The 18,458-nt window shown below is 50.3% G+C and overlaps 1 protein-coding gene across 1 annotated transcript in view; it reads left to right on the top strand.

Annotated features, from left to right (window-relative positions):
- Positions 1-18,458, top strand: part of PLCG2 (phospholipase C gamma 2) — a 148,576-nt gene that overhangs the window by 96,431 nt on the left and 33,687 nt on the right. The window contains exons 14-22 of the mRNA XM_029242028.1: positions 164-332; positions 3,679-3,783; positions 5,332-5,421; positions 6,054-6,229; positions 7,337-7,537; positions 8,414-8,533; positions 12,631-12,811; positions 14,274-14,345; positions 17,647-17,756. Of these exons, the coding sequence (XP_029097861.1) occupies positions 164-332; positions 3,679-3,783; positions 5,332-5,421; positions 6,054-6,229; positions 7,337-7,537; positions 8,414-8,533; positions 12,631-12,811; positions 14,274-14,345; positions 17,647-17,756 (1,224 nt within the window). The remainder of the gene's footprint in view (positions 1-163; positions 333-3,678; positions 3,784-5,331; positions 5,422-6,053; positions 6,230-7,336; positions 7,538-8,413; positions 8,534-12,630; positions 12,812-14,273; positions 14,346-17,646; positions 17,757-18,458) is intronic.

The following is an 18,458-nucleotide window of genomic DNA, read 5'->3' as shown; positions in this document are numbered from 1 at the left end:
CATCCTGGCCAAAGTCACTGCTGAGAAGCCCCAGCTGAGTGCTGGCGTGCCCCTAGGCCGAGAGCACAGGGCACGCCCTGGTCCCGGAGGCCGGGCTGGGCAGCCCTGCGTGGGCGCGGCCCATCCCGCTTGCTGAGCGCCCCTCCCCCCTCCCCGCCCGCAGCTTCCCCGTGATCCTGTCCATCGAGGAGCACTGCTGCCTGCAGCAGCAGCGCCACATGGCCAGGGTGTTCAAGGAGGCGTTCGGCGACCTGCTGCTGACCAAGCCCACGGAGGCCAGTGCCGACCAGCTGCCGTCGCCCAGCCAGCTGCGGGAGAAGATCATCATCAAGGTAGCGGCCCGGGGCTGCCGCTCACGTGGGGAGAGCCGGCGGCTCGGGGCACGGGCTCCCCGTTCTCCTCGCTGACCTCGCGCCTGACCCGGGCCAGGTCGCTTCACCTCCCGCCGCCTCTGCGTCCTCACGGTCTGGGGGTTCACCACAGAACCCGCGTCGTTCGTGTGCCGCGAGCGTAACGCGGAAGGCCGTGTGCGGAGCGCTTGGAACTGCCCTGTCCCACAGCAGGTGCCCCAGAAGTGTTCACTCACTCCCGTGCATTTGTTTTGGCCAGTCTTCACCACGTCCCGCTCTGCGTCAGGCCTTCGTGAGGAGCTGGGGCTGTTCCAGCGACCCAGGCTCTGTTCTCACGTGGGGGGTGGGCTGGAAGTGAACAGTTGCCCCAGAGGGCTGCGTGTACTAGGGGCGACAGGGGGCTGTGGGGAGGGATGAGTGACGGCTGTACCACAGATGCCAGGAGGGGTGACGTTTGGGCATGTATATTACTAGGGTCGAGAGACCAGATGGACCGTGGCTTCAGTCATGTAAGTTCAAGACTCGATGTGCGGGAGAGTATTCTAGGAGCTCTGAGCTCTGGTCCGCGAGGCTGTCCGGGGACTCAGGATGTTCTTATCTTGGTCTGCAGTCTCCCAGGGAAGGGGTTTTCAGATGGGGTTCTGCCGACCCCCAGAGAGTCCACAGATAAAACTTGTGAGGTGGTGGCATGTGAACTTTGGGCAAAAATGGTGCCTCTTTATTAACATGTAGGTAAAACTTAACATTTCCTTCCATTATGAATATTGGCAACAAGCCGCTTGAGGCTTCGTCACCAGCAGAAATCGTGGATAATTTCATAGCACATCTACCGTTGTTGCCAATATCTCAAGATAACGTGTGCTTGTCACTACTTTAAAATTATGATGGTTATTAGATCTGCCTGTAGATCTTTTGGAAGATGTTAGTGAAGAAGTACATGTATTAGTATATTGCAAGCATTTTTTATTTACTTGGTAGCTGTATTTCGATATAATTGGGTTCTCTTTTCATTTTATGCATTATAAACATTATTCTGAGAAAGGCATCCGTAGTCTTCCCCAGACTTCAGAGGGGGTCCATGCCACAGAACTGGCGAAGGCTCTGCCCTAGGGGCCACTGTCCTTGTGTGTGGTCCATGCTGGGTTGCAAGGCACATTGGGCTCCAGCTCGTAGAAACGGGAATGTGAGGGGTCCAGGGCGAGTGATTCCTGGTAAGCAGGTGGGACATCAGTTGGACAGTCCTGGGCTGTTGTGTCCAGTGCGTGAGAACTTAGTCACATGACCGCACCATCTGCAGGGGCTGACTCTAGCTGGGCAGCCATCGGTGGAAGGAGCGGCGTGGATTTCAGGGACAGCCGGCAGGTTCGTAGGAAGGACAGACAGGGATTTACCAGGCAGAGAAGGGAGAAGGCCCTTCGGCTTCGGGATGACATCCATGAAGGTGGGGTAGTGTGAACACGTGGTATGTTCCCTAGATTGTCACTGGACCACTAAGATGCATTGGGGACATTTCCTACATGCCAGGAGATCACGGTCTTATAGGGAAACAAACCGCTTGACAGAGAAACACCAAATTGTGAGGGGGCTTTGGCTGACGCCCATCCAGAGAGGAGGAGGCTGGTGCCCTCAGGGATCAAAGCACCAGCATATTTGGAGAAATCGGCTAAGATCCTGGGGCAGGTTCCGCTGAGACGCTCAGGGAAACTTCCAGCGTGAGGAAGGCAGGATGAGAGGCAGAGGGTGCTTGGCCGGGCTGGGGAGGTGTCCAGGGCTCCTCAGGTTTGGCAGTCAGTCTTCAGGGAACCTTGTTGCATCTCTCTGTTCCCAGCTCCCCCGTGGCTTCCCTCCGTTTCTGTTAGAACAGCTCTCTGCGTGTCCCCAGGTAGTTTCCAGTGCTTGTTTTAGGGTGTGAAGACTCCTTTTAGAGCTCCCACTGCCCCACCTGTGGTACCTCTTGGTTCAGCCCTTTCAATTTCAGGGAAAAGGGGTGGAAGTAGCATTTGTGACGTGATCACTGAGTGCCACACACTGGGCTGGGCACGGTCGTCAGTGGTATTCAGTCTCATGGCAGACCTGCAGGAGTGATAATCCCGGGCCCCCAGCCCACCTGACAGGTGAGGACCCTGAGGTCTAGAGGTTGACTCAGCTGTGGTTACACAGTTAGTTCCTGCCAAAGATGGAACAAAATGGAACATTTATGTCGTGCTGCACTATGGACAGGTATCCTACACGCCCACTGCCTTACGGGACGGGGGGCTATGTTACCCCCATTTAAAAAATATATTTATTTATTTACTTGGCTGCGCTGGGTCTTCGTTGCGGCATGTGGGATCTTTAGTTGCGGCGTGCGGTATCTCTAGTTGCGGCATGGGAAACTCTTAGCTGTGGCGTGTGGGCTCTGGCTCCCTGACCAGGGATCGAACCCAGGCCCCCTGCGTTGGGAGTGCGGAGTCTTAGCCACTGGGCCACCAGGGAAGTCCCTGTTACCCCCATTTTACAGGGGAAGTTACTGAGACAGATTGTCATGCAGCCGAGGCCACACAGCGAGGAAGGTGATAGGCCCTGAATTCAAGCCCAGGCCTGACTCTCAATCCTGAGCTCCCGCCACCAGGTCACCACAACTGGGACTTATCAAGGCTAGTCCACGTGGGCAGTCAGTGAACTCGCCCAGGTGGACGTTGTCGTAATCATCCTCTTAGGCTTGCAGATGAGACATGAGAGGTTCAGAGAGGTGCGGCCACCTGCTCAGGGTCACACAGCCGATAAAGCAGCAGCAGTGCTGTTTGCACCCAGGTCTTCTAACTCTACATCCCCAGTGTGCCTTCCACTGCCCTGCACGGCCTGTGCCCGTGGGCTGGCTGTGATCTTGCCTTGCCCTCTGTGTGCTGGAGAATGCGGGCGCATCATTGATTCATTGAATATTTATCGAGCGGTATCTGCTAACCTAGTGCAGGAGGTTCAACAGGGAACAAAACAAAGTCCCTGCCCTCATGGGGCTTATAATCTAGCAGGGAAGACAGACAGAAGACAGATAGATGCATAGATACACTTAGGCTAAAGAGCGTGAAGATGAACTACCAGGGGCTAGAGAGTGGCAGGGGTGGGAGGGGGAGTGTGGGCTGTTTTTAGGGAAGCTCCTCTGAGGAGGTGACGCCGAGCACAGAGCGCAGTGTAGTGAGAGAGAAGCCAGGCAGAGAGAACAGACAGTGCAAAGGCCCTGAGGTGGGACGATCCGGTGGATGCTTGGCTGATGTGAATGAATGTTTGCTGGCTCACAGATCCTAACCTGGGTCTTAGGGAGACAGGCTTTGTGTATTTTTCCCCTCAGCATAAGAAGCTGGGCCCCCGAGGCGACGTGGATGTCAACGTGGAGGACAAGAAAGATGAACACAGGCAGCAGGGTGAACTGTACATGTGGGATTCCATCGACCAGGTGCGTCTTCTCGCGCCCCTTCTCAGAGCCCTGAATGTGTTACGGCCTGCTGGAGAGCTCCGGGAGGATTCCAGTCTCACTCCCACTTTGTGCCAAGTGAATTTGTCATTTTAAGGAAGATATTTTTCTTTTGCATCATTAGTGTTTTATTTTAAAGTAGTTTTATATTCAATGTAACATACTCTAGATTCTCACACACATACAAGCACAGAGAGTTCTCATACGTGCTTCACCCAGTTTCCCCAAATAGTAACATCCTCTGTAACCAGAGTATAATTATCATAACGAGGAATTGAACATTGGGCACACTACCACCAACTAATTTGTGGACCTTATTCCAGTTTGTCCACTCATGTCCTTTTTCTGACCCAGGATGCAATCTCGGATGTGATAATGCAGTTCGTTGTCCTAACCCCTTAGTGTCCTCCAATCTGAGGCAGTTCCACTGGAAACATTATTACTGTTATTTTTGGCCGAGCCACATGGCTTGCAGGATCTTAGTTCCCCTGACCAGGGATCCAACCCGGGACCCCCTGCAGTGGAAGCGCAGAGTCCTAACCACTGGACCGCCAGGGGAGTCCCAAGGAAACATTATTTTTTGATGGGAATGAGGCATTTTGAATGTTAATGCCACTTCTCATATCCCATAACCTAACATGGCAATCCATTTGAGTAGGTATTGATCAATTCATTGATTCACTGATTGAAGTGTATTTGATTTACAATGGTGTGTTAGTTTCAGGTGTACAGCAAAGTGATTCAGTTATATATATATGTATGTATTTCAGATTCTTTTCCATTATAGGTTATTACAAGATACTGAATATAGTTCCCTGTGCTATACAGTAGGTCCTGTTGCTTATCTATTTTATGTATAGTAGTTTGTATCTGTTAATCCCATGTTCCTAATGTATTCCTCCCCGCAACGTTCCCCTTTGGTAACCCTAAGTTTGTTTTCCGTCTGTGAGTCTGCTTCTGTTTTGTGTATAGGTTCATTTGCATTATTTTTTAGATTCTACATATTAAGTGGTATCATGTTATGTTTGTCTTTCTGCATTTGAGTATGTTTTTACACGTCTATTCTTATATTCTAGGAATAAAAATTAAAAATGGTTGAAATTTAAATATAGAATTAAGTCACATTTAAATGTTGAAGAAAGGGTCTCTAGACAGGCTGGCTGAGAAATCCTGAAAGTCTTAAAACATGGGTGAAATGGAAAAAGACAGTCGTGAGGACACACACACAGAAAACAATCCCATCATTCCTAAAAGCCTTCAGATTAAAGGAATACAATACTACGTCGTGTCTACCCTTAGACACACTGAATAAAGAAGCCCTGAAAATGCCAGAAGAACCCCAGAATAAACAGATGTTTTAAAAGAAATGTCTCACAGGGGATCGAATTCTGTGAAACCACCATAAATGGCTACAAGAGTGGGAAAGGCGTCCCCAGTGGATGCTGGGGTGCTGCCAGGCAGGGGCCTTGGGCCTCAGAGTTGACGGAGCGGAGACTTTGGGGAAGCCCTAACGCTGGTTTCACTTTGTAGCGATGGACTCGGCACTACTGCGCCATTGCTGACGCCAAGCTGTCCTTCAGCGACGACATTGAACAGACTACGGAAGGTGAACAGCCCCCGGTAGGTGGACACCTCCTGTAATGCTGCTCTCACCCTGTGGCCGGCAGGCCTGGACATGCTCAGTCCAAGGAGCTGCCTCTTCGGGTACCAAGGCTTGCCTGGCTCTTCTCGGATTGGCTGGCTGGCCCACGTGCTTAGCCAGTGAGGTTCAGGTGTCTTTCCTGCTCTCTGAAAGGCGTGCTTGGCCTGTGCTCCCTGGGGAGGATGGGGACCTTTGGATGTTCTGTCCAGCCTTACCCACTAGCCTGGTTCCTGGCTCTCCTGCCCTCTCCCCCGGGGCTGCTGGTCATCCTTGGTACTGTCCCTTGAGTGCAGCCCCCAGGGTATTATGGCTCTCAGGCTTCCTGTACAGTAGAGTTGAGGGCTGTACTGGGCACCCCTTATCCCGGGACTCAGAACTCCAGGAGGCCACCACAAATGGGGAGGTGTCAGGAGTAGGTGGCTGGGGGGTGGGGAGGGCAGTGGAGGCTGGCTTCCCGGACCTCTCGGGGTAAAAGTGAGCTGAGGCCGTTTTTGGTCTGTTATCCAGTCCAGTCTGTTATTCAGGAATCAGCATGCACAGAGGGACTAGTCTGATGATACTGGGGGTCTGGTCCGGGTTTTCAGAAACCCCTCCTCTCTTTGCGGCCCAGGATATAGCCCCCACGGAGCTGCATTTTGGGGAGAAGTGGTTCCACAAGAAGGTGGAGAAGAGGACAAGCGCCGAGAAGCTGCTGCAGGAATACTGCGCCGAGACGGGGGGCAAGGATGGGACCTTCTTGGTGCGGGAGAGCGAGACATACCCCAATGACTACACCCTGTCCTTCTGGTAATGGCCCTCTTCCCCGGGGCACGCGCCTTCTCCTCGCAGCTGGTGGGGTGGGGTGCCGTGAGGCAAGTGGTGGCAGCTTAGGCCAGACTTGGGTGGGGCTGGGCTGGAAACCCAGACTTTCTTTAGTGAGCTGTGTGGGGCAAGACTTGGGTGAGGGCCCCCAAACTTAGTCAACAAGATTAGAGATATTTCAGTGCAGTATTTAAAATTGTAAAGTGGCCTTACGGGAACTGTGGGTGAGGCTGTAGTGAGCTTGCTCATTGACTCACTCAGTCATCTGTGCATGAATTCATCAAAAGATATTTATTTATTGGGTACTTGCTCTGTGCTAGGCACAGTGACTTAGCAGTGACAGACAGACAGGGTCCTTGTCCTGATGGAGATTAGAGTTTCAGGAGGGAGATGAACAGTGGAAAAGGAATCAGGCAAATGATACATAATTCTCGTTGTGACATGTGCAGTGGGAAAAGCGCAAGACGTTATGAAAGTCTGTAAGAGAGGGGTCTGGTGTGATGTTGGGAGAATAATCCAGGAAGACTTCCTGAAAGAAGTGGTGTTTAAATTGAGACCTGAAGGATAAAAGTTCTAATATTAACAACATACAAATAATCGCGACAGCTAACGCCTGTAAGATGCTTACCAGTTACCAGGCAGCTTTCCGAGCACATTCTGTGTGTGATCCCGTTTCATCCTCAGGACATCTCTGTGAGGAGGATACTATCATTGTCCTTGTTGGACCACTAGGGTAATAATAGGGAGACTCAGAGAGGACAGGTCACTTGTTCACGGTCACTTAGCTCCTCAGTGTCAGAGTCAGGATTGGAACCTAGGCTGTCTGGCTCCAGAGGAACAGTTACGTAGGTGAAAGGGGACGGCGGGTAGAGGAAGTAGGTAGAATGGTCTGGAACCCAGCCCCAAGAATCAACTTGTGTGAAAGCGCTGGGCCGGTGCTAAGAGCAGACGGAGGCTTGTGTGGCCGCACGTAGCGTCCACCCCTGGGGGCCCTGGCTGCAGCTCTGGCCCACCCTGTGCTCTCTACCGCACCGGCTGCGGGAAGGGCCAGCCAGCCGGGCCTGGGCTCTGACGTGGTCCCTCTCCCGACAGGCGGTCGGGCCGCGTCCAGCACTGCCGGATCCGCTCCACCATGGAGGGCGGGACCCTGAAGTATTACCTGACTGACAACCTCATGTTCACCAGCATCTATGCCCTCATCCAGCACTACAGCGAGACGCACCTGCGCTGCGCCGAGTTCGAGCTCCGGCTCACCGACCCAGTTCCCAACCCCAGCCCGCACGAGTCGAAGCCGTACGTGTGCCCTGTGCTCTGGGGGCGCGACTGCGTTCACGGATCAGAAACACCAGCCTGGAGGGTGTGCTGGGGCCCAGATTCCCACGGGGCGCCTCACCCGGGCCCGCCGGGGTCTCTTGCAGTTCCCCAGGGCGGCCGCTGTCCAGTTACCTATGGCCTGTTTCTCTCTCCTCTCCCTCTTCCTCTCCTTTCCTTTCTTCTCCTTTATCCTCGTGGTCCTGAGGTCTTGAGCGTTGATTTTCAGAGATAATTTTGGCCCGGTGTTACTGTTTTCTGTCCAAGCTCATTCCATTTGGTCTGAAAGCGAAAAAATAATTGTAAAGTGAGTATCAGTTAGGCCTTGCAAAGGGTTAACTAGTTGTGAAAAGCAAAGAGTAATTTTTAAGCAGAAGGCTGCTCAAATGCACATTTCACAGGAGGCCATGTAGCTATGACACCTTTATTTTTTACTTTTCTTGTCCATATTTAGATGGATTGCCGTAAAATTTGCTATTTCACATCTTTAAAAACAACCTAAAAACCCTATTCCCTATCTTTTCTGCCTCTGCTGTTCTGAGACACTGTGGTGACTGTGCCACCCTCTGATGCTTGGGTCGGGGGTGGGGGGGTCGGGGTGGGTAAAGATGTAAGTTGATTTATTCGCTTAGGCTCCAAGCAGACCCACTACATGAACGCTTCACCCAAACTGTGTCTGGGTGATCTTTTTAAAAACTTCTGTCTTCAGACGTTATTTCGGATACGGAGGCCCACTGTGTAATTTCCGTGGTGGGTTCCAGGGCCGTGTCTCGGGCATCCCGGGAACCCACCGTTTCCTCCTCTGCTGCCGGTCTCAGCGGCCTCTCCCTCGGCCATTTTCCCGGCCCTGTGCTGCAGGTGGTACTATGACGGGCTGAGCCGCGGAGAAGCGGAGGACATGCTGATGAGGGTTCCCCGGGATGGGGCCTTCCTGATCCGGAAGCGGGAAGGTTCTGACTCCTACGCCATCACCTTCAGGTAGGTGCACGGGCTGGAGCCCACTGTGTGCTCTGCAGAGACGGCTTGGGAAGGGCAGGTGTGGAGAACAAAGGGGGAACTGCAGGTGGAGGCTCAGCTCTGTGTCCTCCGCCCAGGGTGTCTGTCAACCACGACGATGGCGATAGTAAAGAGTGAGAGCAGACTACACTGACGTGTGCTTTCAGTGTGCTGGGCACTGGTCTGTATTCTCAGGAGCATTGTGTTTTATATTAATTCATCTCATCTTCCAACAACTGTGGGATCAGCATGACCGTGATCCCTACTTTTCAGAGGAGGAAACTGAGGCACAGGGAGATTAAATAACCTGCTAGAGACATGCAGTCTGTGAGTGGTGGAGCTGGAATTCGAACCCAGGCAGCCCTGGCAACCCAGATGGGTGATGTTGTAGATCTTGTTTCCTCCCATCCACAGTTGACACCCCACTGCCAGTGGTCGTATGGACCAACCATTTCTAGGACTGCGGTTCTCTACGTTAATTCTACCCCAAGATGCCCAATTCCTCCAATTTCTACCAAAAGCAACGTGAGGGAGGTTCAGACCCAGTTCGTCATACTTTCCCTCCATCTCCCCATTTTCAGGGTTTCCCTGTGTATTCTTGATGATGGTAATAGAATGCTGGCTACCAGATATTGAGTTCCTAACTGATGTTCGGGACACTGGGCTGCCTTCAAGGCCTCACCTGTTCGAGGCCATCACTGTAGCCCATGAGGGGTAGATCCAGTTATTACAAGTAAGGAAATGGAGGCCCAGAGAAGTTAATTGACCTGTCTAAAGCCACACAGCCTCATCCTAGGCTGAGTCAGGGTTTCAGACTCAGGCCTGTCCTCCTCCAGAGGCTGCGTGCTTTACTGTGGGGTCTAAGCAAGAGGCTTGTGGGCCAAGTTGGGCCTCTGGGTGTTTTGCTCAGCCTGCACGGTGATGTTAAAAACGGAGGAGTTTTACCTGGAAATTCAGATTGCTTCTCATGAAAAATGGAAGGAGTTGGAAGCTCTGGGCCCACGGTTCCCCGTGGTGAAGGTGGTTACCGGCTGCACAGTCGGGGCCCTGGTGTGCCAGCCTGCTCCCGTCCTCCCTTTCCTGTTGCCCTCACCCATCCCCCTTGGCTACTGTTCCAGTCTGCCCCCCATCCCCCCATCACCCCCGAGCTGCCTTCTTGGGGGTGGTGATGGTCATTATCACTGCTGTTTACTGAGGACCTACTGTGTGCCAGCTCCATCCAGCGTGGCTCTTTTGTGCTTTGTGCTGCCAACAGAGGGGTGTCTTTGCTCTTTTCCCCAAAACTCTTTACAGTGCCTGCTACCCCTGGATGGGAGTTGGATGTGTTTAATTGAACCTGTGCTGTACCAGGCACTGGGCTGGATGTTGGGGGTCGCATTGTGCTATAGTCTGTCGTCAGTCGGGGTGCTTCTGGGTGCAGGGGACAGAAACCAAACTCTGTGGCTGAAAGAAAAAAGGTGGGGATTTAGTGGCTACAGGCTGAGATGCCCAAGAGGTGAAACTGGCCTCCAACACACTCGGATACAAGCCTCGTCTGTGACCCTCAGGAGATTAGCTCTGAGCATCTGGGTGTTACACTCCATTGGCTCTGTTCTCACTTTACCTTGAGGTGCCAGGACAGCATCCACAGAGGATGAGTCCTGTGAGGTACTCCCACTGGCCCCTGCTTGAGCCTGGTAACTTGATTCTGATTGGGCACCTTCAAGCTGGCGATGAGGTTGGGGTCACTGGAAATGCATGGATGAAGCGGCGGGCTCCCAGATTGATACTCAGCTTATATACACCCACCGTGTTCTGCTTGCACATCTGTCCTCCCCAGGAGATTGGAGGCACCCTGAGAGCTGGAGGTTTTCTTTTTTAGAAATCAATAAATGTTTGATAAGCACCTGCTCTAGGTCAGGTCTAGAAATTCAGGAGTGATAAAAACAGCCCATCCCTTGCTCTCATGAGGCCAGTGGTCCGGTGGGGATGAGAGGTGTCATCACAGGACTTACAAGTGACTCCCCTTCTTCCTCCCTCCCCCCATATATTTGTGGGGGTATTTCTTCTGTACCAGGTGCCGTTCTAGGCCCTGGGAACATATACTAACCTTCTGTATAGATTTCCACAGGAGGGAAGTGTCTGCTTTCAAATCCATGCAAAGAGACGAGGTTGTTTTCTGGGTGTGAGTGGTGGGAGGTGCCCCTCCATGGGATGAGGGGCTTCATCGCGAAGCTAAGCCCTCAGGCGTTAGTGTTCACTGGCTCATAGCAACACACTCTGGGAGGCTCATACTCCAGCCCTGTTCTCCCCTTTTGATTGTTCTGTCTCCCAGGGAAGTTTTGGCTTGGCTGTGTATATTTTCCCAACCATCCATTTCTTTAGTTTCTTCTGGGTGCCAGACACATTGCAAAGGGCTTACCCTGGGTTACCTAACAGACAGCAGTCCTGACACTTACCTTGAGACAGAAGCTGTGCGTCCCCAGATCTGTGGATGATGAAACTGAGGCTCAGGGAGGTTACCTGGGGAAGGAGCCAGAACCTGACTGATGCTCTTAACCTCGGTACCCCAGAGCCTCCCTGCCCTGTGGAGCTTTTGTATAAAGTTTTAAAATTAATTTTTCACTACGTAAGTATATTAGCCTTATAAAAAGTTAAGATACTGCAGTGAAAGCTAAAGCCCCCTATGGTCTTTGCCATCTCAATCTTTGTTTTGGTAGAAAGCACAGTTTTGTAACTGGTGTCTCCATCAAGACTCAAAAAAATTTTTTTTCACATACATATGTGTGTACCTGTGGAAAATATATAGCGCCATTCTGTTAGTGGTATTTTGTTCCATTAAAAAAAAATAAAATAGGATCATACTACAGTTTCATTCTGCAACTTGTTTTATTTACTCAGCAGTATTTCTTTTCTTTTTTAAAATACATATTTAATAAAATATCATCGCACGTTAGCTGCTGAAGAAGTAGTCTCCTAGCATTTTTTTTTAAAATAGGAGTTTTGGAAGAAATGGCTTAACGGGATGTATTTTTTAAAACAGTAAAAAAATGTCTGTTAAGGTGCAAAATTTTTAAAAGAGAAGTAGTTTGGGGGCTTCCCTGGTGGCGCAGTGGTTGGGAGTCTGCCTGCCGATGCAGGGGACACGGGTTTGTGCCCCGGTCTGGGAGGATCCCACATGCCACGGAGCGGCTGGGCCCGTGAGCCATGGCCACTGAGCCTGCGCGTCCGGAGCCTGTGCTCCGCAACGGGAGAGGCCACAACAGTGAGGGGCCCGCGTACCGCAAAAAAAAAAAAAAAAAAAAAGATAAGTAGTTTCAGCATAGTAACTATTTCTGTTGCAGTTTTCAAGATGCTCTCGGCTGTAAAGTTAGGGTCAAACTTACTGTCACAGATATTTCTATTCTTGCTGATAAAAGCTAGTAAGACTGAGGATTCTATTCTCTTTTGGATTTTTTTCTGCCTCTTGTTTCAAATAGGTGAGGAAATAAAAGACTTGTTTCCCCTTTTGGAAAAAAAATTCCATTTGTGCACTAGTTGGACCACTGAAGATAAGATTTAAGGATTTGGGCATCAAGTCCCGGAGTTCTCGAGTAGAGATGGGCTAATGTTTTCTATAAAGGATCAAAGGATAAATATTTTAGGGCTTGCAGGCCAGATGGTCTCTGTTGCAACTGCTCAGCTCTGCCGTTGCAGAGTGAAAGCAGCCACAGGCAGTACCTAAACAGATGAACATGGCTGTGCGTCAATAAAACTTTATTTACAAAAACAGGAGAGGGGGGTGGATTTAATCTGTGGGCCATAGTTTTCTGGCCCTGATCTGGACACTGGGGTGTTCTGTAGTCAAGTCCTATAGTTGGGGAGGAAGGGAAGGGCCAGAGGAGCTATAGCTGTTGAGTCACTCTGAAGTGTTTCTTCTGAGGTACCGGTTCTTCTGTATCTGTTTTGCAAAGACCTACATCATTGTATTCCATGGGAGGGCTGTGTGCTCTTCATTTATTTGGTCCCCTAGGTTGGATGACTAGGTTGTTTCTAATTGGTGGGCTTATATGGTCACCATCTGGCTGCCAGGATGTCAGCACCATGTGGTCTCCCCCCAGGGCCAGGGGCAAGGTGAAGCACTGTCGCATCAACCGGGACGGCCGGCACTTCGTGCTGGGCACCTCCGCCTACTTCGAGAGCCTCGTGGAGCTGGTCAGCTACTACGAGAAGCACGCACTCTACCGGAAGATGAAACTGCGCTACCCCGTGACCCCCGAGCTCCTGGAGCGCTACAATATGGTAGGTGGTTGACTCACTCGAGATTGGGTGGAATATCTTGTCTGAGGTTACGATTCATCTGTTTGTTCATTCAGCAAACCTTTCTTGAGCACTTACGTGTGTCCCACACGGCTCTACGTCCAACAGCGTGGACAAAGACCCTGCCCTTGGGCTCTTACAGTCTAGTGCAGGGGAGACAGACAACAAATGAAATTTTAAAAAATATACTGAGCATGTATCAGCTGGTGGATGATAAGTGCTATGGAGAAAAACACACTGAGCAGGTGGCTAAGTGGATAGAGTGATGGGGAAGGGGCCGCACTTCTCAAGGGTGCTTGGGAAGATCTTGCTGACAAGGAGACATGTGGGCAGACACAGGAGGTGGAGGAGGGCACCCGCAGCTATGAGGAAGAAGAAAGAACAGCCAGTGCAAAGGTCCTGAGGTGAGAAGCGTGCCTGAAGGCACAGAAAGGAAGCTGCTGTGGCTGGTGAGTGAGCCAGGGCGGGGGCAGAACTAAATAAGGATAGAACTGCGTGGTGTAGGGCCACCGTGAGACACGGGCTTTTATTCTGAGCCGTTGGGAGGGTTCTGAGCAGAGAAGACAGCCGATCTGATTACCATGTCTCAGTTCCTATCAGACAGAGTCATTAACTTATTGAAAAGAGATTTACTGTGCACCAACCATGTGCCAGGAACTGTTCTAGATACTGGGAGTATGGTGGAACACCATCGGCCGCTGGGAAATCTGGGCTCTAGAAAAGGGAGCTGGGTGACACACACTCACCGGGCAGGGCGTTACAACGAAGAAGAGAAAACAGGATGGTGTGCTAAGGGATGGGGCACTTCGTTAGACTGGGGCCACAGAGGTGGGAGCAGGCCTCCTGCAGAGGGTGAGAAGGGAGCCCAGGGAGCAGACTGGCCGGGAAGCTGTCAGGAGGCCAGTTCCGGGGGTGGGGGAGCAGGCGTGCACGAGACGGGAATGTGGCTGGTGGGGCTAAAGGCCAGTGAGAGAGGCAGAGGAAGGGCAGGAGGGATCTTCAGTGCGTGCTGGTGGACGTTTACCCACCTCTCTGTGAAACAAAGCCCTGGTTTGTGGCATCTGCCAATTTCTGTGGTGTAAATACTCCCACGGTGGCCAGCGTCAAGCTGGTGACGTTGAGTGGTGGTCAGGAAGAGCGGTGAGCTCGCTCCAGCACACCACTGGATCTCAGGGTGTGTGTTTTTTTCTTACGAAGGAGCACAGTGCCTGGCACAGTGTAGGCCCACATGGGGGCCGCTCTCATTTTGGGGTAAAATTTCCAAGTTTGGGGGAACTTCTTAATAGCTTTTTACTGTCTCCACTCGCAAGGTGAGTAAACTATGAGGTTTCAGCTCTTCTACTAGAGAGCAGGAAACCACAAAGGTGCCTAGCATCCTTGTTCTAAGTAAGGGCTGTCCCGGGAGCTTGGATGGCTCCATTTATTTTTCTCTATTCTTTTTCAGGAAAGAGATATAAACTCCCTCTATGATGTCAGCAGGATGTATGTGGATCCCAGTGAAATCAGTCCTTCCATGGTACAGTGCCGAACTTCCAATTCACGCTATTCCTTAGTCACTAGATTGACATGGGGCCCACCCCCAAGTTAAAAGAGGGTAAGGGAGCATTTTGGAAAACTTGGCCCCCCAAAATGTTTTTTTGAGAAGAAAATGATGATTGACAACACGACATCTAGTTTCAGGGAAGAGGTTAATAGAATTCCATCCAGACGCGACTGTGTTTTGCTAAAATTCGGGTTTCAAGTTTGATGAACCACCTTTGGGCCACACAGCTTCTAATTAAAAGTCTTTCACATGTTTCTTGCTAAGTGACCGAGCCTGTGGTGTTCATAAATTCATTTGGTTCAGTGACCTCTTTGCAGTGCGAACGGTATCTTACATTCCCACCCCAGCTGCTGTGTAATTTCATGCAGGTGGGCCTGGATTTTTACTGTTAGCCCGCAGCTCCTGGTTTCATCTCAAATTCAGTTGGAGCCTGCGGCGAATTTTCTGTTTGGGGGGCTGTCTGGTACACGATTAGTGTACAGTTCTCACTTAGGAAGGGGCCCTGCTGGTGGGCTCTGTAGAAATCCAGAGAGAAATTTGTTTAAACTTACAATCCTTGGCCAATGCAAATCCCTTTCAGCAAGAAGTGAAGTCTTGAAAAGTTGTGGGTGAATGGAACTGGGTGTGAAAGGCATTAGGGGACTTGGCTGAATAGCAAAAACTTTTATTAGTAGTGACAGATGCTTTGGTTATGAGAATGACATGGCCTCATGTCAGCCAGGTGTCAGGGTTTGGTGGAGGCCACGGTAAACTGGGGACACACAGCCCATCTCAAGGGCAGCCGCCCCCCGTTAGGAGTCGATGGCTGCCTTTCCAGAGATCAGGCTGGGTCTTCTGATTTCTCGAGACAAGCCAGTAATCTGGATGTTTGAGGTGAAATCTCCCCATTATAAAATCCTGGCAACTAAACCAAGTTGTAGAGAAAGTCTTCCTACACTCAGTGAGCCAAGTAAGACATGATTGTATGCAGAATTTGATCGCAAGCTGCCAGACCATGGTGAGTGCTTCAAAATAAAATTATTACTACTGTGACTGAAAAAATGATGTAACAATTAAAGAAAACACTTTGAAAGCAAGAAAAAGAACCAGCCCTGGTCTCACCATCCCAGTGCAGTAGCTGTCTGCGTCTCTGGGTGTTCCGTCCCTTCTCGTCTTTGTCCGCATGGAGGTGTATTTTAGCGTCACCACCACCAGCACCTGCCATTTTTATTCTGCTTTGTACACCTGCTGCTTGGCCACAGGTTGAGTTTCTCCACTGCGAAGCTACTTAATGACCATTTTTGTTTAACCTGGTAAGCGAAGCAATTTAGATGAAGTACATGGACTGGAATTTTAACTTAAAAAGAGAGTGTGTTTTACGCTGTAGAATATTCTGGGTAACTGTGCCCATTTGGCTGTGTCCCCATCAGTGGCCATTTGGGTTGTTTCTAGGCTGTGCTCTTCTCATTTACACTAAACTGAACTTGCTCACCTGTGAGGCTTTGTATCTTTTGCTTTATGTCCTTTAAATGAGCTCTTAGAACTGGAGTGATTAGATCAGTAATAACAGCTAACACATACTGATGACCACATAGCGAGCATTGTTCTAAGCACATGATGGCTCATTATTCCTCATAACAGCCCCAGGCATTAGGTACCATTTTTGTGCCCGTTGTACAGATGAGGAAACTGAGGTACACAGAGGTTGAATAATTGCTGAGGAAGGTGTGGAGCTGGGATCTGGGTGCTCCCAGGAGTGCACTCTTAGCCAGTTTGCTGTGCTACATGCTTGCTTGGTCATCCAGTGGTGGTTCATTTCTCTAGTTCATGAGGGACGTGACATGAGGACCTCTCCTGCCGTCTGTCAGGCTGGAGACTTGCTCCTTTGGAAGCCGTTATATGGCACCCCCCTCTGCCACTGGCTATACCTTCCTTGTGGCCTTGGAGTCTGGCAGTGACCTATAGGATTTCATGGGGTAAGATGTGGCTCTGGTCCTTAAGTCTGCCCTTGAAGCAGGATGCACAGGTAGAGCCTGCACTGTTTGCAGGTGGGGGAGTCAAGGGCGAAAGCTCTGGTTGGAGGTTCCTATGGCAAAGTTCATAAAACCCACATTGCTTCTTATGGAACATCACGAACTATGGCAGTAACTCATATTAATGGGTTCTTTCTCTGCTCAGTCACTTACCAGTTGGTTGACTTTGGGCAAGGATACTTCTTTGTGTACCTCTGTGTACCGCTACTTCCTCATCTGTAAAACAGGATATACTCCTACTGCTTACCTACCTGTTAGGGTTGTTGTGAGGATTAAGGAGATACTATAGATAAAAGGCCTAGAACAGGGCTTTGACTAAGAAATGCTAGCTCTTGTCATTTTTATCCTTTCATGCATTATCTCATTTAATAGTCTCAGTGACCCTGTGAAGTATGTAAAGTTTTAATTCCTGTTTCACAGATGGGGAAACTGAGGCTGAGAGCGCCTCAAGATTATATAGCTGGTAAGGAAGGGGCAAACCAAGGATTTTAACCCATGTATCTGACTCCATAGCCCATGCTCTGAGGAGCAGTTTTATGGATTCCTTAGAAAACCCCCATCCCCATTTCCTTGGCTTGGGGGAGGGGCGGCTGCTGATCTAAACAGGCTGGTTGTTTCTGAGGTTTTCCTGTTAGTGTTTGCTTGCTGTGTGTGTGGGTGTTCATTTTGTCATTGATTTATGCTTGCCAAGCAGCCGGCATTAAAGCAAGTTCACTGAAGAGAAATTTTGTCCTAAGTTCTGTCTTGTTTCTGCCAGTGCAGAGACCTCCTTTTGGTGAATTTCACGGAGGAGCACCTCAGTTACTCTTGCAAAATGTCAGCACCCTTCAGGAGCCTAGTTAGGGGATCACTGGCCTAGGTGAAAATGCTGGTGAGACTTGGGGATGTCCAGAAACGGTGTTGAGCTTGAACTTCCGGGAGGATGGACTTCCGGGAGCACAGGCACTGAGGACTTCAGAGGAGGAGGTTGTGGCTTAATGTGAAAGGCATGTCCTTTCCTTGTTGAGGAAATCGAGCAATACTGGCTCACTCTGAGGTGCCCTAGGCTCTGACTTAGGCCAGTCCCCATCCCCACTCCCTGGTATACGTCCTGGGGGCTGTGGCTCCCTGGCAATGCCAGCCCTTCACCAGCAGATGGCGCGGTAACCTTGGACTAAAGCCTCCCTCTCTTTTGAGAAGAACCAAATGTGCCAGAAAATGCAGCCGCCTCCTTCTGCTCTTGTCGCCCGGCCTGACCTTTACCCTCTTGTTTTCCCTGAAAGCCTCAGAGAACCGTGAAAGCTCTGTATGACTACAAAGCCAAGCGAAACGATGAGCTGAGCTTCTGCCGTGGCGCCCTCATCCACAATGTCTCCAAGGAGCCTGGGGGCTGGTAAGGCTGAGGGGAGCTCTGACCCCTTTATCTGCTGTTCTGGGCTCGCTTTGACCTGTTGTACTTTCTGTAGGAAGGTGACTGATGCATGCTGTATTCAGAAAAGTGGATAAATAACAATAACAATTCTCATGTCCTTTATCATATCGTTACATCTTACTATGTATTATTTTAATTATAATAGCAGCTGCCATTTCTTGAGGTCTTACTGTGTGCCAAGCACTATGCTGACTGCTTTCATACATTAACCAAATCCTTGTTACAACCCTGCAGAGTTAGGACTATGATTATCCCCACTTATAGATGCAGTGAATGAAGCTTTCCAAGGTCCAGCTACTAAAGAGCACAAGCCTGTGCATTATTTTAAATTCAAATTCTTGTGCTATTGCTTAGTCCCGTGCCCTATACGATGGCCCCATCCTGGATTGAAGAGGTACATTTTTAGGCCAAAGGCACCTGGGTGTTTGAGGGTTGAGTTATCTCTTCTCCTTTTTCACCTGGGAATAAGAATTCTCTGCCCATCCATAGGTCCCTAGGCAAGTGGGTTCATGGGATGATTCCTACTTTAGAGCCATAAGGACTTGTTCATAACCATGAGCACTTGCAGTGACTCAAGCACCTCACAAAATTGGCACCTCTTCCTCTTGCAAGATAGCTGGACCTGACTTAGAAATCTGAACAACAGCCTGAATGGAGCATTGT

Source organism: Monodon monoceros, unplaced genomic scaffold, assembly GCF_005190385.1.
Source record: "Monodon monoceros isolate NGI ecotype Baffin Bay Population unplaced genomic scaffold, NGI_Narwhal_1 Super_Scaffold_10, whole genome shotgun sequence".
In the NCBI taxonomy this organism is placed as follows: Eukaryota; Metazoa; Chordata; class Mammalia; order Artiodactyla; family Monodontidae; genus Monodon; species Monodon monoceros.
This window is presented reverse-complemented; position numbering and strand designations above follow the sequence as displayed.